General features: G+C 37.4%; 1 protein-coding gene across 2 annotated transcripts in view; it reads right to left on the reverse strand.

Annotated features, from left to right (window-relative positions):
- Positions 1–23,923, reverse strand: part of MAPK6 (mitogen-activated protein kinase 6) — a 38,636-nt gene that overhangs the window by 10,295 nt on the left and 4,418 nt on the right. For both annotated transcript variants that reach the window (XR_002323431.2, XM_020980938.2), the window contains exons 2-4: positions 13,189–14,376; positions 10,303–10,447; positions 6,260–6,424 (exon numbers count right to left, since the gene is read on the reverse strand). Coding sequence is in view for 1 of the 2 variants with exons in the window: in XM_020980938.2 (XP_020836597.1) it covers positions 6,260–6,424; positions 10,303–10,447; positions 13,189–13,743 (865 nt within the window). In the remaining variant the exon portion in view is untranslated. The remainder of the gene's footprint in view (positions 1–6,259; positions 6,425–10,302; positions 10,448–13,188; positions 14,377–23,923) is intronic.

Consider the following 23,923-nt stretch of genomic DNA (forward strand, 5'->3'; position numbering starts at 1 on the left):
AATGGAGCTAACAGATAAAAATTTGTCTCCCTCCCAAATAAAATGCTAGAAAGTCTAAAGGGAGTTCAGAAACTGGGGAAAACTATTAGGGATATCACAGCCAACATGGGGGAAATGGGGTTTCTCCATTATATAAGGGAGTGTCAGAAGCAATCTTCACATACTTCTTTGCTCCTAGAACTGTGTCCTAGAGGTATTTACATCAGTGACCATGTAGGCCTTGAAGAAAACATCCAAATAAAAGCCTCTAGGGGCCTCAACAATCAGTAGCTTTGGTCCTGAACCTCAGGATCAGACAGAGGGTCTTATCAAATATAACCCAAAATTTCATTCCAATAAACATGGCTTAACATATATTATGTTTTGTGGACTGTCATTCATCTTTCTGGCTAGCCAATGCCTAACTATAAAAATCAGACATTTAGAAATATCTGGTACTAAATGGTAGGGAAAATGGAAAAGATATCACTTCTGATCTGCTTCCAATGAACTCCTTTACCATCCCCCCCTCCCAAATCTCCCAATATATTTGCTTTTTTCTGAACTTTCAGTTACATATTTCACAGAACCTCTTAATTTTAAACTAGCTTTCTTTTTTGCATTGAACGTTACTTTCCTACAAGCACCACATTGATGGGTTTTATTCTTGATCCATTCATCTTTATTTGTAAGTAATACATTTAATTTTTGTCATTTTCTTATTGTTCTTGCTGTCTAGAGGCAGTGAAGTCTGTCGATCTTCTTTAAATATTTCAATTATCAAAACTATTACATAAAACACACTAAATCCCCCTTCCCCCTCTAAACCTCTGTTCACTCTCATTTTTGGGCCCACTAATACTAAATGATTCTTTTGCCTTCAAAGATTTCTCAGTAAAATCAACTGCTACTTTTTTACAAGATGAGGAACCATAAACAACTCTGTCAGTTAACTAAAGCTGCCCAACCTCATCATGCTGGTTTTGAAAGCTCCTCTGTCCAAATACCCTCACTGATGAAACTCCCTCACTCCCTGAGCTTCACAAATCATCTTTAAAGGGTCTCTGACCACAAGCATTCCACTGGGCTTGCTAGAAAGATCATCCTTCTAAAAGAATCAGAGCCATAAGAAACTGAATGGGTCTTCAACAAAGATGGGCCATCAAAAAAAAAAAACCCGTTGCTAGCTCAAGAAATTGAGTGGCAGGCACACCTTTGGAAATGGCATTTATACACCCATCCCTGAAAGGGTGATTCACTGCTTACTGCACTAACTCCCAGTGCCCACTTTGTTGACTCATGAGAATAATAAGAAACCTCAGAACACAGCTAAATATTAAATGAATAATCTGTAACTTGACTGTGCATGTCTGGGTGATTTGCTTAGGCAATGACCATAGTTAATTGCTTTAACTAGACTTCCAAACAGACTCCCTTCCCCTGAGACACCCCTGAAAACTGTAGCACAATGTTTTAGGCCTATCATAAAACACCCCTAACAGACCTAACCCTTGCCAAATACCCTTCAGCAGACTATTAATAACTGATACCTTCTCCTTGATGGTATGTTCTTGAACTCAGTGCATCTAACTGGTCTTACTGAAAGTCCTCCACATTATTAGCCTTTTAGAACAAAGGGTAACAAGTTCTCCCCTTAAAAGCCTTCAAAGATAACTTGACAAAAGGTCCACAGCCGACTAGATAAAAGAACACCTACATTTGTTTCTTTTCCACCTCCAGAAACTCATCACTAGGATCAGACCACTATACTATGCAAAATTGGATAAGACTTCCTGAACCACACAGTTTTGAACCAGAAAACTGGTTTTAAGGATGGATGGATCAGAAAGAATGAAACCAAAAGTATATCTCCATTACAGGAAATCTACAAGTTACTCTGGTCCTACCAGAGGCATCCCTTCCAAATAAATGATTACCCAGTAAACATACAGCCATGAATTTTAAGGTCACAGAATCACAGACTCATGCACTTAGAGCTAGAAGGGACCTTAAAGGTCTTTGAGTCCACCCTCTGATCCATTTTAGAGATGAGAAAACTGAGTCCTGAAGAGGGCTACGTGGCTAGTGCCTCAGGGAGAATTTTAACTCAGGTCTTTCTGACTCCAAGTCTACCACCCTAACCCCTACATTTTATAACCTCTCATCTCCCTTCTACACTGCATCTAGGAATGAACTTATATTTTCACCCCTCCGTCTCCTAAAATGTGCAGATGAGGCCATTTAGACTTCAGGATTCTTTAAAAATCTGACTCCCAACCATGAGTCAGATTCCAGTGCTTCTAGTCACTATTCCAGGGCTTCTTATATTACACTAAGCTTTAAATAAAGGCCAAAACTCTAGTATGTGACCTCTAATCAATCAAAGCTTAAAAAGACAAATCTTTTTTTAGGCATCCTAACTTTACTCCCCAAATGATACCCAATCCCCACCAACTAAAGAAAGCTCCAATAGGAAACCTCTAGTCCTAGCACTATATTGTGACAAGCATGAAAAGATACTATCAAGCACTTAGTGTAAGACTAATAAGATGATAACAGATCATTATATATTATAAATTTTTTTTCTTTTCTTTTTCACATTGCTTCACTAAAACATGTATCACTGGTGATGTTAAACATTTATTTTTTAAAATGCTTGGTAGGCCAGTAGGCACATACCTCAAGGGGGTCAAAAATAGAAAATAAGGTCCCATATACACCAAAATATTCATAATAATACTGTTTACAGAAACAAAGCTGATATTCATTAATTGTGGAATGGCTAAACAAATTGTAGTACATGAATGTAATGGAATATTAATGTAAGAAAAAATATAATTACAGAAAAATAAAGGAAGATGTATATGAACTGATGTAAAGAAAGAACCAGGGAAAAAATATACACAATGACAATCCAAACAGAAACCGACAATCTGTAATCATAATAACAAAGCTGGTCTGAGGGAAACATGAGATTAATGTGTCTTTCTCCCTTCTTTTCAGAGATAGTAGGCTCTGTGAGAGGAAAACTACATATATTAGGCTCAGTTACTGTATTGATTTGTTTACTGCCCCCTCCTTCCTTTTTTCCTTTGTTACAGAGGATAGTTCTCTGGGTAGCTGACTGGGAGAGACACATGTTGTCAAAAATGAAGATAACATCAAGGTTACCTTGATTTGGACAGAGAAGCTTTCAATATGAAGGTAACAATATTTTTTTTTTTGGCGAGGCAATGGGGTGAAGTGACTTGCCTAGGGTCACACAGCTAGTAAGTGTCAAGTGTCTGAGGCCACATTTGAACTCAGGTCCTCTGAATCCAGGGCGAGTGCTCTATCTGCTGCACCTTCTAGCTACCCCCAAATAAAAGTTTTTTAAAAGAAAATGTAAGTGCTTAGGTTTTCCCTTTTTTTGTTTTTGTTTTACAAGCAGAAATATAGGCACTAATAAACAAGCTTACTTATTCAGTACCTATATGTACACATTTCCTTATACCCATACTATTAAGATAATTTATTTCTAAAAACTTTTCTATGACTATCTTTAACATAAACTTTAACACAAACAACTATCTTTAATACAAAGCCTGGAGTAAATGCATTGGAACTGTTCCCTGGCAAAATCAATTTCTCTCAAGGTGAGAGTGTAGTCATTTAGTCATTTAGTGTAGTCATGCTAAAGAACAGAAAAGGGGTAAAAAGCTTTTATAACACTTAAATATCAAAATCTAAGTCTGCATTACATCAAATGAACCGTAGATACATGTATTCATTTGACGTTTATGGATGGGAATGGAGAAGGGAACTCGACATTACAACTGCAATATTGTTTCTTTGCAATATTTCACAATATTGTTGCTGCTACCACGGTCAACTTCTCCATGTTCAGATGTGAAGCTATAGATATTGAAATTAGAATTGATCAGCAGCTTCTGTGAGTCACAGCTTAATTACTAGAGATTTCTGATAAGCTGCAGATGGATGTTCCTGCCATCTTAATGTTCTGGAGAGCCAAGGCTATGAACTTTCAAATCAGCCAATATATCAGTGTCTCTGTCACACTTTCTATGCTAAATTTGGCATCCCCCTTTTTCCAGCACTTCTTCCTATTATCTTAGAGGAGTAGTCTCCTTTTAAATTGTAATTTCAGAAGACTTTAGAAAACGGATATCTAACTTGATGAGAACAAGCATGCTCTACATTTGAAATGCAGAAATATATGCTAACACAAAAGCAGCAGCTTCTGTCAGGGTACTTACACCCCTGGCTTCTTTATAGGCCCAGATTTCTACAATCCTTGATGTTAGGTTAAATCATATCTCAAGTTCCAAGCATTCTACAACAGATACAAGTATTTTCATTCAGTTGTCTTAATGGGATATATCTACTGACAGGTACTTGAATTTTGTTTATTCAATCTTTGACACCTGACAGGTCCCTGGACAAGGGAGAAAAACAGGCCTCTTGTGAATCCTCCTTGAGAATCACCAGCATTTACATAGCACTTACTATGTACCAGGCAATAGATTAAGGGCTTTACTAATACTGTCATTTGGTCTTCACAACAACCCTGGGAGGTAAGCATTATCCCATTTTACAGCTGAGGAAACTTGAGGCAAACAAAGGTAAGTGACTTGCTCACAGTCACACAGATAGTAAGTTTCTGAGGCCAGATTTTGAACTCGGATCTTTCTGACTCCAGGCCTAGGGCTCTAAGCACTGGGGCCACTAGTTGCCTCAATATCCACATAGCTACCATTTTCATGCCTTGACCTTTCCCCACTGGAGATCTTTTGACCAATATTTAAATGTCCATTTGTCACCCTTGCAGGAGACTCTAGTGAGGCATCTCCAAACTTCATCATGCTCTGTTTCTACCAATCACTCCTCACTGAGGACCTATTCTTCCCTTTCTGCTCTCCCATATGGACAAAAAAGTAACTAAATAGCTTCATTATCTTAACACAGTAACATACAAAAACTAACTTTCATTCATTCAAGTAGAATTATAGACTCATAAAAGAGTCAGTGGCTATTATGCAAGAAATAAAAACCTAAATGCAAATCCTACATAAATATAACAATAGTATTTTCATTCCTTTTTGACTGACAAAATCAATCCCAATTATCCTTGGAAAACAAGGATTACCTTAACATCCATTATCACTTTGCCACACAGTATTTCTTGGAATGGCAGTAAAACGTAACTTTTTCTGACCCACATACAATTTAACTTCCAGAATTTTGCTGAAATGGAGATATTATTTACAACCAGTAAAGAGAAGTTTATATTGGGGTGGGGGTGTGAAGAGGGAAATAGTGGATATCTCTAACTTTCCAAATTGGCATAAGAAATGACAACTCTAAAAAAGAAAACAAAACACTTGGTGCCACTGTCAGACTGAACACTAGAATGAATGGCCACATGATGAGTATAATCCTTGATGGATATAAATGAATTTTTAAGAATATAAGTCAAAAATAACTTTCATTACTAGTATTTGCCCCTTATAAAAATTTCAACATTACAATTAATGCTGGATTACTACTATAGTTAAAGTCCTTGTATTTTGTTTACATTAACACAGATCCAAAAAGTGACATATATCCTGATATTAAATTAAAAACGGCTTCAGTAGTCAACTAAAGGTTTGTATCTCCTTACTTTTTTCTCTCATCATTCATATTTATGCATACTGTTTTCAGTTACACTTCTTTGTATGAGTTGGTATCTAATACATATAACACGCTCAACACTTGTACATTCTTTATACACATTCATAGTCACTAGTTCTATTAAAGTCTTGTTCTACCTTCCCTGTCTTCACCATCCCTCCCGACCTCCAGCTGTTAAGGCATCTCCCTGCCCTAAAGTCTCACTCCATGCTGTTGACTTAGTCATCCTCTCTCCCCCTTCTCTCTTTTCATTCACAGCCACACCTTCATATTTATTCAGACAAACATGGAGTCATCCTACTCTTGGTATGACTCCCTAGAAACTTGGATACTTAATGACAATAGCCATCTCTCCTCTATTATTACCAATGGCACCAAAGACTAGAGAGGCTACAGAAGAGACAGGGTTAGAGCCAGAAAGTGACCTCAGACAGGCAAAGGGAGACAAGGGTAAGTGAAATATGAAAAACAGAATACTAAAAGTTGGGATCTAGATGCCCTTAGAAACTTGAAAAAAATGTATCATGCATATGCACAAAAAAAAAAAAGATCAGACTTTCCTTAGTTTGTCAAAGAAAATAACATGGTTAATCTCAATCCAGATTACCTTCACGACTAATTCCTGGAAGCAGCTGAATTAAGGGTTTGTGTGGCTCAGTCATATCATTTCTTATGTAAACTGGGATTACACTGAGAAGCTCCTGACGATCTTCCTCATGTACAACAGGAATAGATTCTAAAATCAGCTGCATCTGTTCAAGTTCATGTGCACCTGAATAAGAAATATCAAGTAAAACATACATATAAAAACAATGACTCAAGTAGCCCCCCAAATGGCAGAAAATTGTGATCGCTCCCTTCAAATTACTTTGTATCATATATTTATCTGTATACATACTTAATTTTCAAAAGAATAATAGCTCCTTGAATGCAGAGACTGTCAAAAGAGTAGTAGATTTTAAACTGGAAGGAACCTTTAAGATCATCATCTAATCTACCTCCTCCTCCCAACTCCCCCCTCGGTCACATACTAAGTAACAGAGTCAGAATTCAAACTGAAGAGCTCAGACTCCAGATGCCAGCCTCTACAATACCATACTTCTTTGCTATTTCAGTTTTTGCTTTTGTATCTCCAGAACCCAACACACTCTCCCTTGTACAAAACCTTTGAAAATGTTTAACTGAACACACATTACCTATTATAATTTCCATTATATTTTGTAACTTTTACCAAATAACATTTATAGTTAGCTGAAATGCACATTTTATTAGGCTTACAGACAATTTCTCCTTTTTCACCACCCAGAATGTCATTAATCCTCTCAACCGCTGGTCTCCAAAAAATCTTTCTTAATTTTTTTTGCCCATACCTTGTCTTAGTTGATTCATTAGCTGGGACACCATGCCAAGGCAACATGGTATAATATAAATAACAATGAGACTGAAATTAAGAGACCTGAGTCATAATCTAGTCCTTGCTTAGCTACTAACCGGTTGTACACTTTCAGCCAATTAACTTAACATCTCTGGACCAGTTTCTACATAAACAAAATGATAAAACCAATCCTGGTGATTTCCAAGGTCCCTTCCAGCTCTAAAATTGCCTGTTTCTAAACCCCAGTACTTCTACTAGGAAAAACAATAACTGAGTGCTATGTACTAACTCTTTTTTAAAAAGAACCCATTTCCCATCATTCTGTTTTCTAATATAGCTCCTAAGATAGCACTGCAGTAAATATTAGAAAGGGCCTATACATTGAAATGTTGGTTAGAGATCATAATGCTAAACAATTTTCAGCTTCCAGATAGTACTCTTACTAACTGAATGACCAAGGCAAGTCACATTCTCTCAAAGATCTGTTTCCACATCTATAAATGAGGAAATTAGACCAAATGATCCCTGACATTCTTTACAAATAGCTTTCTATAAAGCTAAGAGAGAACAAGTATGAAAGCACTTTGTATTCTACAAAAACCACAACACAAATGAAAGCTATAACTGGCAGCCCCCAACTTTTGATGGTTCACATTCCATTCAAGAGTGCCTAATATCCAATATAAGTCAACTTCCTACCCCCTTTCTAGGATCGTTTACTGAGGCACTGGTATGGCATCTAATAGGAAAAGAGGGGAACTATGAGTTTTTCTCAAAAGAGCAGATCCTCAGAACTCAACTCAAAGGAATAATTTTGAATGCCTCAGTTTGCTATAGGAAGAAAGGGGGAGGAAGCCAAGATCATACATCCCCAGAAATATTTTTCCAAAGTGAACTGAGCCATATATATCATATCAATAAAGACCTTATAAAATGTGAATAAATTAGATGTTTATTATAGCTAGCATCAGTTTTAGGTTAAATCTTTGATACCTCTAATATGTATATATGTATGATATAATGTATATAGTCCACTACATCTACTTTATAGGACTTGGACCAAAATTTTACTGTTTAAATTTTAGATGTTTATAGCCACCATCTTTACTTTATGACAGTGTGGGTCTCAGCATGTTAGAGCTGAAAGAGATGTCACAGTCCCGTCTACTCCAATATACCCATCTTACAGATGATGAAACTGGAGCCCTCAAAGGTGAGGTGATTCATACCATCAGGAGTAAGAGGGCCTGAACTAGAATCTTACAACCTGACTCCCAGGCCAGAATTCTTCCCTGAGCCTCACCACTTCTTATAAATAATGATTTGATTCTAAGTCCTCAGTCAGAAACATTCTCCCAAATAGAATATTCATTCCTACAAGGAAAGAGAATATGCTTTAACTCTCCACTTTGTGATGTGAGTCGCAGAAATGCTTTGTGATGAGAAATGGGCTCTGCCTGTAATTTGGCTCCATTTCTTGGGAGTCCTAATTTTTTTCTAAATTGAAATTTCCTATCATGATCACATTTTATAGCTGAATCTTGAGATATACATCAGGAAAAACCTTATACACAAATCTGAAAATTCCATATAAACAGATATTTGTAACGAGTACTAATGCTAAAAATTACTTTAACATAATGCAATGACTAATATTGTTAAACGAACCCTTCTCAGCATTACAAGGATCTAAGATATCTCCAGAGGCCTCGGGATGGAAAATGCTGTCTACATCCAAAAAAAGAACTATGGAAGTCAAATCGCTATCACTTATTTTTACCTTCTGTTGAGTTTTGTTTCATCTTTCTGATGGTTCCTCCTATTGGTTTTAATTTTTACTTACAGTTTCACTAACGTGAAAATATGTTTAATGGGTATGTAAATGTAAAGCCTATATCAGATTGTGCGCCGTCTTGGGGAGGGTGGTGGGGAGAGAGGGGGAGAAAAATTTTCAACTCAAAAGCACATGGAAGTGATTGTTCACAAATCATAATAAATTAATAAAAAAATTTTTTAAATTACTTTAACATAGATTATGCTTATGCTTTCCTTAACACTCACTCTATCTCATCAAAAGCTAAAATTTTCTCTAAAACTGATTTCTTCCCATTTATTTACTAACCTCCTCACAACAGGGTTGAAAATAATAGAGGTCTACTCTAAAGATCATCATATCATTTCCCTCTTCAAAAACTTTGCAAGACTCCCTATTATCTACTTTATCAAACCTAAACTCTTCACTGGTTTCCAACCTATCCAAATTTTATTTTTCATGAATCTCCAACATGAATTTCAAAGCTTCAATGTGGATGTTTTTCTGATTGTTACATAAAACACACTGTGTTCATTCTTGCTTCATATTACTTGTCCTACCTATTTTTTTCCACCTTTACCTATCTAAATGCCACTCAGTCTACATGCCCAAAGCTGTAATCCTACTCATCCATAAAGCCTTCTCTGACTACTCTAACCATCACTGATCTCTCTTATGAACAATTCTACTACATATACAATTCAAAACCACAACATTTAGCACCTACTTATACTCTGCCTTGGGCAGAATCTGATGTTTCCTGTATTAGCCTTATCTTTACAAATAAAGTATTTGTTGACAGGGACTACACTATCTTCTACTTCTTTATCTATATTGTGCCTAGCACTGTGGTCTTACAGGTGAGCTGGCCTTGATTAAAATCTTTGAGGTCACCATCATTTTTGCCAGAAGTTTCCACCAAGCATAATGCCAGGATGTAGCAGGTACTCCGTAAATATTTGTTCTAAATTTCTGAAGATTACAACAGCCACTAAATTGTAGTAGTTCAAGTGGCAAAGACTATGGGAAGACAAAGAAAAAAATAGCTGGACTTTCAGCAGTTGGAGCACAGCAAAGACCAAAAAGTGATAAAGCTGCACAGCACAGGTGACAGATGGCACAATAATAACATAGGACCTTACAGGCTTCAAAAATGAACTGCATTTTTTGGGCAACAATCAGCAGACATAATACATAAAAGGATACTGTAGAGTTACATAAGTTCAAGTAAACAGAGGGTTTGCATGATATTACAAATATACATATGCTATTTAACCTTCTACTTTTAAAAAAACTGCTAAAAAACACTATTCACCTTTGAATTTTGAAATCCTTCATTCCATAGTAAATTACTTGATTTGATATAGATCACTTTTACTCAATAAGTGAAAAAAGTACTTCTGTATGGGATTAATTTCTACATTGCGTATGTGTGTACATGTATATAAGAAGAAATTCGAACCTGCAAAGAGGGTTTTCCCAGTCAGCATTTCAGCAAAGATGCATCCTGCAGCCCACATATCAATGGCTTTAGTATAGTTATTAGGAGAAAGTAAAAGTCGTGGAGATCTGTACCATTTAGTAACCAATCCTTCAGAAAGATGACCCTAAAAAAATAAAAAGCTTACTTTTACAATGTTACTTTAACAAAAGACAGCAAATAAATAAATCTGACCTAACAAATGTCTAAATTTTAAAAAAACTGTGAAATGTTAAAACTTTTTTTGGAGGGCAATGGCTATTTTGGGTATCAATTCTCTTAAGAAGATCTCTCTTACTTCCATTTTCATAGCAGAATAGACCTCACTACAATATGTATGCAAAAATACAGATTTCATTTGGTATTTATAGGTCAAAAATGTTAGAGAAATCAGGTGTATTAACTAAGTCAGTAATTCTAAAATGTTTAAATCCTCAAATCCTTACAGAACAAGCCACATCCTAGATTCTGACCTACCTTTTTAGAAACAAAAGGATACAATGTAATCAATAAATGTAATTTCTTGACTGCTATGCTTAAACGTGGCTCTATGGCACAAAAAGGTTAAGATGTCCTTCACATGTTTACAGTTATACATATGAGTATAATTCACTTCATGCATCAATCATGTGTCCAAAATCACATGCACTGGAATTGAAGCATTTTAAACGCAACAGGGGAACTTAGATTTAAAGGAATCCTGTTTGAGAATTTAATTTCTGTATAAATTAATATTCCACACTGTATCATGCTTGCCAAAAGTTAGGTGGACCTATATATTAAAGCATTACAAAGAAAGAAGACATCACAAGCTTTCAAGTAAGCAATCAATCACCTTATGCTTTCAGGTAAAACCACGCTTATCAAACCAAATACATGAATTAGTAACTTGCTGAAATTAGTAATATCCCCTACTACTGAATTTTTTTTAACATAAATGACTCAAATCAAAGACCAAAACAGTTAAAAATAGGTCCTACAAAAAGGTGATGATCAATCTTTTAACAAAGGGGATGCTGAATGCTTCTTTATGCTTCCACAGGCATGAAGAAACTGGCATTAAAGAAAATACTTCAGGGGCATCTAGGTGGTGTAGTGAATAGAACTCTGGCCTTGGAGTCAGGAGGACCTGAGGGTCAAATCCAGTCTCAGATACTTAACACTTACTAGCTGTGTGACCCTGGGCAAGTCACTTAACCCCAATCACCTCACCAAAAAGAAAAAAGAAAGAAAAACTTCAACTGGATAAAAAGGAAGAACTTATTGATCACCAGGATGATAAACACTGTGGGAAAATAAGTTACTGTGAGATTCTGGGGTGTCTCTAGGGTTGAAGACCTTCAAGGGTACACAACTCTATCTCCTAGAATATCATTTAGTTATTCACATGCTTTAAATAGAGGGTACCGGGCTTGATGCTGCTTGAGATTTTTCTAAGCCCTCTGATTCTATATTGAGAAGCAATGCTGACAGACAGAAAGCCTTCATATCTAGAAGAACTGGATTGAAGTTCTGCCATTGATGAACACTGGCTGTATAACTCTAAACAAATCAATCTCTCAATGCCTCAGGCAACTTTTTAAGACTAACAGTTATACATGGCTAATAAGGAAATATGTTTTGCATGATTGTACATGTATAATCTATAATAAATTATTTGCCTTCTCAAGGAGAGGGAAGGGAAGGGAGATACTTCGGAATTCAAAAGTTTAAAAACTGAATGTTAAAAATTGTTTTGGAGCAGCTAGGTGGTGCAGTGGATAGAGTACCAGCCCTGGATTCAGGAGGACCTGAGTTCAAATCTAGTCTCTGACACATAACACTTACAAGCTGTGTGACCCTGGGCAAGTCACTTAGCCCCACTGCCTAGCCAAAAAAAAAAAATTGTATTTACATGTAATTGAGGAAAAAAAAATTTTTAAAGGACTAGCAGGTGTTGATCTGTGTTGCTAAAGGGAGTTCCTTATTAGGAGTTCTCTATAGTAATGAAATCACAGAAGAGTAAAAAGAATGCTTCTGTATTACATCTGAAGTCCCTTTTCCTCTTTGTTCTGTTCAATGGAACAGAACTGGTGATTAAATAGATTTATTTTAGTGTCATTTATACCCATAAAATTTGACTGACACTATTCATTTTCAATTCTCCTCAACTGTTTTAAATAAATGAAAAATTACTTCTGGACGTGATTAATTTCTATATTTTATGTGTGCATGTGTATATAAAAAGAAATTCAAACCTGCAAAGAGGGTTTTTTCCCAGTCAGCATTTCAGCAAAGATGTATCCTGCAGTCCAAGTCAAAGTAAACGAGGGATAGGGATATCACACACAAATATAAGCGCCCAAATCTTATTTTTACAACCTTCTCCACCACCACAACAAAATTAATAAAGTAATAGACAGATAGCAGGAATTTCAATTTTGTTTAATTTCCTCTTTTTATCCTTTAGTGAAGCTATTAAAGCAATGAATAAAATGACCAAAATGCTAGTATCTATAAAGAGAAGCAAAAGGTCAAGATAAGCTACCTAACTACACTTGGGATGAAATCAAAAGTTGCCTTGAGTCTGTAAAACTCGCAATGCAATTTCCAATGTAGATAGCCTTCATTTCCATTTCCCTACCCAAAAAATTAGTATGCCTTCTCACCTACCTACCCAACAGGGTTGTATCATGAATAAAAAAATCTACAGAAGTTGTTTTAAGTTTGTTAGAAAAGAGAAAGCACACAGAGAACACAAACGTTCTCTCCTCAGATCCATAAGAATCCTTGGAAAGATTACCACACACAGACAGACAGACACACACACACACACACACACGCGTGAGCACGCACATGTGCACCCCTACAAGCTTTTCTTTCACATACCTTATGGGAGTAATGGGGATCCATGATCCGGGCAAGACCGAAGTCACCTATCTTCAGCACCAAGTCTTCGGTATTAATGAAGAGATTAGCTGGTTTGAGATCTCTGTGCAGTACGTTTGCAGAATGAATATACTTGAGCCCACGTAGCAGCTGATACATGAAAAGCCTGGCATGCTCCTCCAGTAAAGGGCCCTGCTCTAGCAGATTAGCCAAGTCTGTCTCCATGTACTCCTGAACAATGTAAACACTGTTCAGTTCTGTCAGAGAGCCCACATCATCTGTTAACTGGCTTCCACTGGGACCAAGAATTTCAAATACTTTCACAATGTTATCATGGTCGAGTCTTCTAATAATTTTGATTTCGCGTAAAGCATGTTTAACACTCTGGGGATCTGTGAGAACAATTTTCTTGACAGCCACTCTTTTGTCACAGTCATTATCGACAGCAGAAAAAACTAAGCCATTGCCACCACAACCTAGCGGTTTTAAGTCCATATACCGAGAGCCCAGATCAAAACCATGAATGTTCATGAGACTTTCAAACTTTTCTGCCATTTTGAAACACTTAATATTATTTTTCCTTTCAAACTGATGAACTTGTGTAAACACGGAAGGAAACTGGCATCAAAAAAAAAGATCTTTCAAAAAGGGAGAAAAATAATTCTGCTTCCACTGCAAGATGGTTTCTTGATACTCATCGCATGTGCCAACCAGGCCTGGTGAGTTCCCTTTAAACTTACAGCTTGTAAGCTCTAACTCATACTGAGAATTAGAAAGATTGCAGTATCCATAGCTCAAGATAGGAGCAGCAATTCTGCAGACATTTAAAGAAAACACTCAAGAAACTCAAACGGAATGAAATGACATACTATGCACTCAGCTTTACTGTGCTAAACGAGTTAACATTTAACAAAAAAGTGAATAAATATGCACACAATAGGCTTCTCTGAACATTCTCCTCACAGTGCAGATACATTCAGTGTTGGACTGGTCCTGAGCAGCATCATTTCTAGGGTGCCAGTAAGCACTATGTTAGTTTTGTTTCTTTTCCTCCTTTGTTAACTGTTTATTTGACTAGGAAGCTCTGGCAGCTGTTGGTTTACACAAGATGTCTTTTGTTAGTGATCAGGTGGCTCCAGCTCACCACAATCACAATCAAAGCTACCATCCATCTTATTCTGTGACAACCTGGAAAAGAAAGGGAAAAAAAAAAGAAAGAAATCAGTAAAATTATACGGCAGGCTATATTGTTTCTATTCTACTGCAGCCACAGAATACTCATATCAAAACTGCTGATTTATACACTTAAAACTGAAAAAAATTTCTCTATTAAAGGTTGTTTCAAACAATAAGGTGCTCACAGAAGTTTGACTACCCAATAATGTCACAGTATAATGTAGTGGATATCTAATGCTGTTTCTGGCAGTCTCAATATGGCGGAGGGTACTTTTGACCCTGTCTACCAGACTAAGACTAAGGAACAAACACACAGCCCACCATATCACCTTTGTCCTTGTGACATTTCACTTTTAGCCTTCACGAAGACTATACAGAGGCCCAAGGAATGAAACTTCTTCCCAGGCTGATAAACTCATCTAAAGCAAATGACACCACCAGAAGAACATGGTGATGGCTGAGCTTCAGCCAGAGGTCCTGAGCAGAACCCATTATTTTACAGGTCAACTACTCTCACATCAGCCATCTCCATGATTCCCCTATTACACAATCATCTGTGTCTAAAGCTGAGAACTTAGCATGGCAAGGCCCATAACTCCCTCACTCATTTGTATCTCCCAGAAGAGGTGAGGAAAAGCAAAAATCAGCTTGAAATCAATTGGTACTCTCCCTGAACTCCATACACTTTATAATTCTCTGCATAGAAATGAATGTTTGATTCTGCACCCCCGCCCCTCACATGTACAGCACCAAAGACTACAATGATATTTTTGGGGTTGCCTAGAAAGAGATTTGAAGATAGGGGCTAGACTAGAAAGAGGTAATTACAGGAACTGGGTTGGCTTGATTCAGTCTGCTTCTCTAGACCTGACATTGGCTGCTTTTCCTACCATCACCCAGACCTCCTCCTCTTCCTCCCCCCATCCCCCCCAAGCAAAGTGCTCTACCTCAGTTCTAACTGGGGGCCCTGGTAAAGGCCTTACAGTTCATGCAACTGATGTGGCTAGGGCAGAAATGAAAAAAAAAGTAACCCAATTTGCTTATTCCAAAGGAACTAGGTCTGTCTCCTCGCTTCACTTCCCCCCCCCCAACTTAACTCAGACTTTTGGTCAAGAAAAGTATAGCTTCAATTAACATGATTCCAGTGACAGTCTTAGATAGCAAACCGTTTACTTTGGTGGAATCCCCTCCCATCTCCTCTCCACTGATTCAACCAGCTATGTTATATTAATACTTGTCATCTGACCTCACTCAGAAAGAAAGATGACTGTCCTCTTCCTTCTATATCCCCAGTCCTCCTCCACAGCAACCCAAGCCCCAACTTGGCCATCCAGTTACCAAATATACAAGGAGCACAAAAGGGCAAAAAATTCAGCAAACTTCTGTTCCCATGATGAGCACTGATAGGGACTGGAGGAATCAACAGCGCCCATCTGAACACGAAGGCCAGATTATAACTGTATAAATCCTGGGTACTGGGCACCTGTTTACTTGCCACAGCACCTCATCTCAATCCCCTGAGTACCTAGAGCTACAGTAGTTCAGGGAGACACTTATTCATGCCTCATACCCACATAGAAATCTCTGATTGAAACTGATCAGTCCCCATAGCAGGAGCTACTGAAGCAAGGTTACAAAAGCCTAGATGCTTGACCACACCTACACTCTGGTTTTAAATGTTGGCTAGAAGACAGCAAGTGTCTATTGTTCAGCGCCCTAGAGTTACTGATGAACTAAACGTCTAAGTCTCAGAAAGAATCAACAATCACCAAATTCAAGAACCTAATTGGGGAGACTCAAAGAGCATGTGAGCCCACTAGGTGGTGCCCAAGTAGTGTTCAGGAACATCATTATAACAACAACTTCCATTTACATAGTAATTTAAGTGAGGTGCATTATCTCATTTGACCCTCAAAACAACCCTGTGAGACAGGTACTATTATCTCTACTTATAAGACAAGAAAATTGAGGCTGAGAGAGGTTAAGTGATTTGCTCATAGTCACTGCTAGTGTGTATCAGAGGCAGGATTTGCATCTAGGTCTCTCCACATTCTTAAATCCATTATTCTGCTCTTTCCACCACATTAGAAATTGCCTCTCAGTCTTAGAGATAATGCTTATTTTTTCTAAATCCCCTCCACTCCAATCCCTGCTGGAATACTATTTATTGTCTAAATGCTTTTGTAAATGCTAGGTGGTATTCGTCATCCACAATAGATAAAAATATGTTGGTAGGCCTGCTATTTATTACTAAATACCCAGTTATTCTGTATCCATATCCATCTTGAATGTAAACATAAGAACCTTGGATTGACTAGATAACCTTGATGTTGAATAAATAAGAGGGTACTTATTAAATTTTTAAAATAATGATAATGGCAGCTTACACACAACAAAATTCATTCATTCATTCAACATTCATTAAGCAGCTACTCTTTGCCATATACTGGGCTAGGCCATGGGGATGCAAAGAAAAAAGGAAAATAAGAAGTTTGCAAGGGAAGAGGGGGAAGGAAAGAGTAAGCAAACACAAAGATAAGTAAATATAAAATACAGATCAAACAATAAGTATTTATTCAGAACCTACTATTTACAGGCATTGAGCACTAAGCCCTAAGGATAAAAAGACAGAGCTTAAATTCTAACAGGGAGGGAGATACACTGGTTCAGATGTATAGGTATACATACACAAGACACACAAAGTAGACCACAATAACCTTGGAGGGAGAACACAGCCAATGCAAAGGCCTTATGTATGAGGGATATGAAGTAGGGAACTAGTTGGTCAGAGTGCCAACACCTTAAGAGGCAGAAAACTGAAAGAGTAAGGAAAAAGCCAAGTTATGGCAAGACCTTCTATTTGATCCTAGAAGTAATAATAGTCGCTGGAATTTATTGAGTAGTAGATGTAACATGGCCAGACCTATAGTTTGGTGGCAGTACGGAACATGGACTGGAGTAGTGGAGAGGCCTAAATCAGAGAAATCAAATTAGGAAGTTTTTGCAATAGTTCATGTGAAGGGTAATGATGGCCTGAACCAGGGTAGTGGGACATCTGTGAGAGATATTGCAAGATCTGACAACTGATTGCATATGTGGGATGAGAGATCAAAGATGACACCAAGGCCACAAATGTAGCTAACTGGAAGAAGGCAATCCCTTGCTTTATAAGAGAGGTGGTTTTAGGTGAATACATGAGTTTTGTATTGGACATGTGTTTGGAATGCCTACTAAAAGGACAGGTGCTGAAGATGTATGACGAGAGCTGAGGAGAGAGATTATGGTTGGATAAATACATATAGCAGTCAACTGCAGTGATATAATAACTGAACTCCACAGGAGTTGATGATATCACCAAGTGAAAAAGTATAGAGGGAAAAAAGAAAGAGTGCCCAGAACAGAGCCTTGGGGTGCACTGGCAAGGGATAGGGGTGGGAGGGATTAGAGAGGAGGAAAGTGGAGATTGGGATATGCCTTATTTAAAAGGTGGCACTTGAGCTAAGCCTTGAAGGAAGCTAGGGAGTCTACAGACAGAAGTGAGGAGTACATTCCAGGCATGACAGTCTATACAAAGGCAGGGAGAAGAGAGAAGGAATGATGTATACAGGAGCCAAAAAGCACCAAAGAAAGTAATGTGCAATGATTTTAGAAAGGTAGGATGGAGATAAACAGAGGACTTTGTATTTTACTGTAAGTTTCCTGATGGCAGAGATTGTCTTGCATATACATATTATATACATATGTGTATATATATGCATATATGCATGCGTATATGTGTATATGCATGTGTGTATGTATAAGTGTGTATATATGTATGTATAAGTATGTGTGTATGTATGTATGTAGTATGTCCTCAATGCCTAGAATCCAGTAGGTGCTTAATACACACGTGACTGACGGACTGATCCTAGAGGTAACTAGGTTTCACTGGAACTGAGTAGGGAACTGACATTGTCAAACCTGTGCTTTAAGATTATCAATGGCAGGGGCAGCTAGGTGGCACAGTGGATAGAGCACCGGCCCTGAAGTCAGGAAGACCTGAGTTCAAACCCAGCCTCAGACCAAACACCTGACAGTTACTAACTGTGTGACCCTGGGCAAGTCACTTAACCCCAACTGCCTAAAAAAAAAAAAAAAGAAAAAAAGATTATCAATGGCAGCTATATGGAAGACAGATGGAAAGGGGGAAAGAACAGAGGCAAGGAGCACAGTCAGCAGGCTATTACAATAATCCAGGCTAGATGTAATGAGGGCTTCAAGTAGGGTGGTTGTGGTGGGAGTGGAGAAGAGACTGATGAACAATACTGTGGGGAGAATCAGCACAAGAGCTGACAAGTGACTGGATACCATCTGAAAGCACACAGTAAGAAATGTTATTTTTTTCTTTATCACCCCACTCCTTGTGCTCTGCCACTAAGCTCTCATTTCTAAGCATGCCTCGCCTAACCTTAAAGAGACACTGGATCCAAGGGACAGGAAAAGAAAGGACATACAGCAGTCTCTTTTCCCAATCTCTACTGAATATCTGGGCATCTCTAGGAGTGCAGCTAGTCTATAAATCGATTCTTTCTTTTCCCATTCATACGTGATTCAATTCATTTAGAGTTGTTCTCACTCCTTTATTTCTAGTCTCCTCTCGTGGCTTCACATTCTTAACTTCCTCATCTCTGCCCTCCAATCCACGTATTCATTTCTCCTATATCCTGCCCCTCCCTACTCCCATTTTCTAAATGTTATCCTTCCTCTCCTTCTAATGGCAGCTCTGCTATTTGAGGAGATTTGGTAACATTTGGAAATAATAGAACACTTTATGTAAGGACAGAAGAGGAATTATCAGAAAAGACACAGAACTCGCCCTCAAGCTGCTTATACTTTAACCATGCTCTTATCCATCACTGGAAGAAGACAATAAAACAACTACTGGCAACTAACAGAAATACAAGACAAGAAGCCATCCCCCAATAATGGTCATCGGTTATGAACAAATAGTTCTTTTAAAAATCACAAATTATAGGGCAGCTGGGGGGGCGCAGTGGATAGAGCACAGGCCCTGGATTCAGGAGGACCTGAGTTCAAATCTGCCCTCAGACACATAACACTAGCTGTGTGACCCTGGACAAGTCACTTAACCCCATTGCCTAGCCCCCCCAAATCACAAATTATTGATAACTATGAAATACTATCAAAATCACTAAGAGAAATAAAGCAATCTTTACATTTCCCTGCATACCCAACAAATTGATAAAGATAGCAAAATATAGGAATAATCAATGTTGCAGGGTTATGGAAAGATGGGTGAAGTTACTCATAAAGTTGTGAACTGGTCCTATCATTCTGAAAAACAATTTGGAATTATGAAAATACTAAAATGTCCAATATCTTTTGATCCAGAGTTTCCACTGTTAGGCTTATACTCCAAAGAGGTCAATGATTTTTTTTTAAAGCCCCACATACAACAAATATTTACATTAAAGTTTTACATAGTAGCAACTAGCTGAGAACAAAGTAGAGGATTATTAACTGGGGAAAAGCTAAGCAAAGTTGTTAATACATGAATGAAACAGAATATTGCTACTGTAAAAAACATGTAATATGATAAAAACAGAGTAAAGCATAGGAAAGACATGAAATAATGCAAAGTAAAGCTGGCAGAATCAGGAAAACATAATGACAATAATGTAAACAGAAAGGGCAACAACAACAACAAATCAACATAATTCTGGGAAATTCTATTAGGCAAACTCTGCCCCAAAGAAGTTATAAGAAGCCATCTCCCTACTTTTTTGGAGTAGGAGCATGTAACAATACATGTCACACTTTTTCCACGTGTTGGTTCATTTTGCTGAATTCTTTTTTCCACTTTTTTTTATTCTTTGTTATAGATGGTCTGGAAAGGGGGGAGGGGGAGAATAAATTGTAAAATGTACATGATATAAAAACAAAAGATATCAATAAAATTTCTTAAAGCAATTATGTATCACTGCATCGCTCTATGCTTTCCCTAGCACTCCAGACAAACTTTTCACTTCAGAAAGTTTTAAGACTAAAGAGTAACTTGGCTTTGCCTTGGATATGAGTGCATTTGGTCACATCCAGTATGATGAACAATCAGATACAATGTAGCCTTACTATAACTTAGTCTTGGAGTCCATGCAACAAGCCTCAGTCATGAATGAAAGAGTGATATTAAGGAAGCTTTATATAACAAACATTCTAAAAGCTCAAAATCAAGATAACAAGCTTAAAAATTAGAGAGCTACCAACAGGATCTTTCCGTTACTGACCACTACTACCAACAGCCTACCCCAACAGAATGTAACAGCTTGTGCAACCTTCACAACTTTCAAGCTTAAACATCAAAGCTTACATAACTACATTAGTTTGCTGAGCTACACAAGGTGAGAGGGACAGCAAAGTCATGCTGAGCAAGTCTGTACAGAACAGTATCTCTGGACTCTCACCCAACAGGTCCTAACACAGCAGTCATTCATTAGCTCCAACTCTGAGAACAGCACAGACTTCCCTAGAGCTTCTTCTTCCCAGCATATCTGGCCTTGCTAAATCCATAATAATCCCTAAATCCATAATTTTCCCTAAAGGGAAAACATAAAAAAAAAATAGAAGCAGGATGGAATAACAGCCAAAGGCAACCGTATAAGCTGACAATGCTAATCAAACAGTTCATGTTCCCTCTCCCCTTTCTAGGTTACTAAATGCCCACTGTTAGTTACATAAAATTAGGAGAAAAAAAGCTTAATTCAACAATATCACAATTTCACTATTAATAGCAGTAAGGCTTTATACATATGGGAGAAAGAGAAAAGATATTCCAATAATTATAGTCCTCAAAAGGTGTGCTATTTTTAAATAATCCACAAAAGTGTTGGGGATTCTGTCCACATACTTTCTCCCCATTTTGCTACTTGGTAGCCTACCCAAAGAATTATATCATTTAAGGAAATGAAATTCAAATTCACCAATTCAGATGTGGCAAATACGTAGTGAAAAATGCAAAAATAGTAGGGACTACCCACTCCTTTATAAATAAAGCAAAGTGCTATGAGATCAAGCATTATGGACTACCTGATTCATAAACAAAGGACCTGAGTTTGAATCTTAATTCTGCTGCATGACCTTGAACAAGTCACCTTACCTCTGTCTTACCATCAGTTTCCTCATACAGAAGTGAGAAGTTGGTATAATTATTTCTAAGGTATCTTCCAGCTCTAGATCTTATAATCTCTTCCAAGTGAAGAGGGAGGGGACAAAAGAACAAGGAAGGCTTCTGGGTATTAAAGGGATGAGTAGGCTGTCTAAATATGAGAGGAAGGGGAAGGGACATTCCAGGCACAGAATATAGGCTATGGTCTTTTGTCCAAAAAAGTAATGAAAGAATCAGGAGGGGTTTTGTGTTAATGTCCTCACCTGAATCCTTTGAAAGGAAGACCTCTTTGGAGTATAAGCCTAACAGTGGAAACTCTGGATCAAAAGATATTGGACATTTCAGTATTTTCATAATTCCAAACTGTTTTCCAGAATGATTAGGACCAATTCACAACTTCACCAGTAACTTCACCCATTTTTCCATAACCCCTCCAACACTCCTATCTTTTGCTATCTTTCCCAATTTGTTAGTTATGTGGGGAAACTTAAAGGTTGCTTTCTTTCTCTTAGTGATTTGGACAAGTGTTTCATACAGTTTTTAATATATACTATTATACTATACATACTATTAAACTGTGACACTGACTTAAAACTGGTGACCAAACAGCCTCCAAGCAACAGAGGTCCCCTTTTCAAGGAAGAGAAGGGACTGTAAAACCTAGGGCAGTTTTAGTGGTTTGTGAAGAAATTCATTCTTCAGAGTTAGAATAATGTTAAAATAAAGTTTGTTTGAGTTTCTTTTGGAAGCTTTCTAAGGGAAGTTCTGTTTAAAACAAAACAAAATTACCTCCATTATACTCCATAATGAATATTTATCTAATATATGTTCTGTGTTATTAATGAACTAATGAATTCTGGCTAGATACAGCTACATGAGTAGTAAGGTCTCCTGAAAATCAAACACAGGTACAATATCACCTTCAAATCCTACACATTAAGAATTCCTAGGAAGTAGGAGTAAATTGTATAGTGTATTTTAAATGAGGTGGATGACTTTTCAACAAGCATATTAATATATTACTGATGGAGTTGTGAATTTATTTAGCCCTTCTTCAAAGCAATTTGGAACTATGAGTAAAAAATTACATATCTGTGCACCTTTTTGACTTAGTGATACTATTATGGGCTCATGCCCCAAAGAGATCAACAAAAAATGAAAAGGATCCATATCCACATAAATATTTGTAGCATCTCTTTTTGTTATAGCAAAGAACTGGAAACTAAGGGAATGCCCATCATTGGAGAACAGATGAATAAATAATCATATACATACACACACACACATATACACACACACGTGTGTGTGTGTGTGTGTGTATATATATATATATATATGTGTGTGTGTGTGTGTGTGTGTATATAGTGAAATATTATAAGAGAGGGTTTCAGAGAAACCTGGGAAGACTTACATGAACTAATGTCAAGTGAAGTGAGCAGAACCAGGAAAATAATACATAAAATAAAAATATTCTAAAGAATAACTTTTAAAGATTTAAAAATTGTGATTAACACAACAATCAACATTATTCCAGAGGCCCAATGATGAAGCATGATATTCACCTTCTGAAAGAGGTGATAGATTCAAGATGCAGAATAAGATATATATTTCTGGACATGGCCATTGCATGAATTTGTTTTGCTTGACCATATGTATTTGTTACAAAGGTTTTGGTATATATGAAAACATAAGACAGGTTCTGGATCCTGTCAGTCAAAAAAAAAAATGAAAAGAACACTCCAGGCAGAGGGAACAATCTGAGGAAAATCATGGCCCAGCACATCTATGAGAGCTGAAGAGGGTGGAGTAAAATGCAAAATTTTGAAAATTCAGTTGAGTTATAACAATTTTAGAAGTGTATCCCTATAAGAGATTGTTGCTGCTCAGTTGTTTCAGTCCTGTCTGACTCTTTGTGACCCCACTTAGGGTGTTCTTGCCAAAGATACTGGAGTGGTTTGCTATTTCATTCTCCAGCTCATTTTACAGATGAGGAACTGAGGTAAATAGGGTTAAGTAACTTACCCAGGGTCATAGAGCTAGTTAAGTGTCTGAGGCCAGATTTGAAGTCAAGAAGAGGAGGCTTCTTGACTCCAGACCTGGCATGCTATCCACTGTGCCACCTAGCTGCTCCTGGAATAGCCAGATGGAGGTGGGTGATTAGCCATCCACCCAACCACTAGTATCGCCTCCAGTTGTATAAAAAAGGACTAGTCAGTCCTATAAGAAGTTCCCCTTAAAAGTATCATTAACTAAGTAATAATATTCTAAGATCTTTACAGAGCTCAGAGTAATAAAACAGCTTCAGAACCTCACTTCCAGGTTTTCCTGTTAGGTTTAGCAAGACAGCATCACAAGAAGATTTTGAAAGAGAACTTGTAACACTGTTATAGCAGAAGC

This window comes from Phascolarctos cinereus, unplaced genomic scaffold, assembly GCF_003287225.1.
Source record: "Phascolarctos cinereus isolate Bilbo 61053 unplaced genomic scaffold, phaCin_HiC Scaffold_3;HRSCAF=262, whole genome shotgun sequence".
NCBI classification, from domain to species: Eukaryota; Metazoa; Chordata; class Mammalia; order Diprotodontia; family Phascolarctidae; genus Phascolarctos; species Phascolarctos cinereus.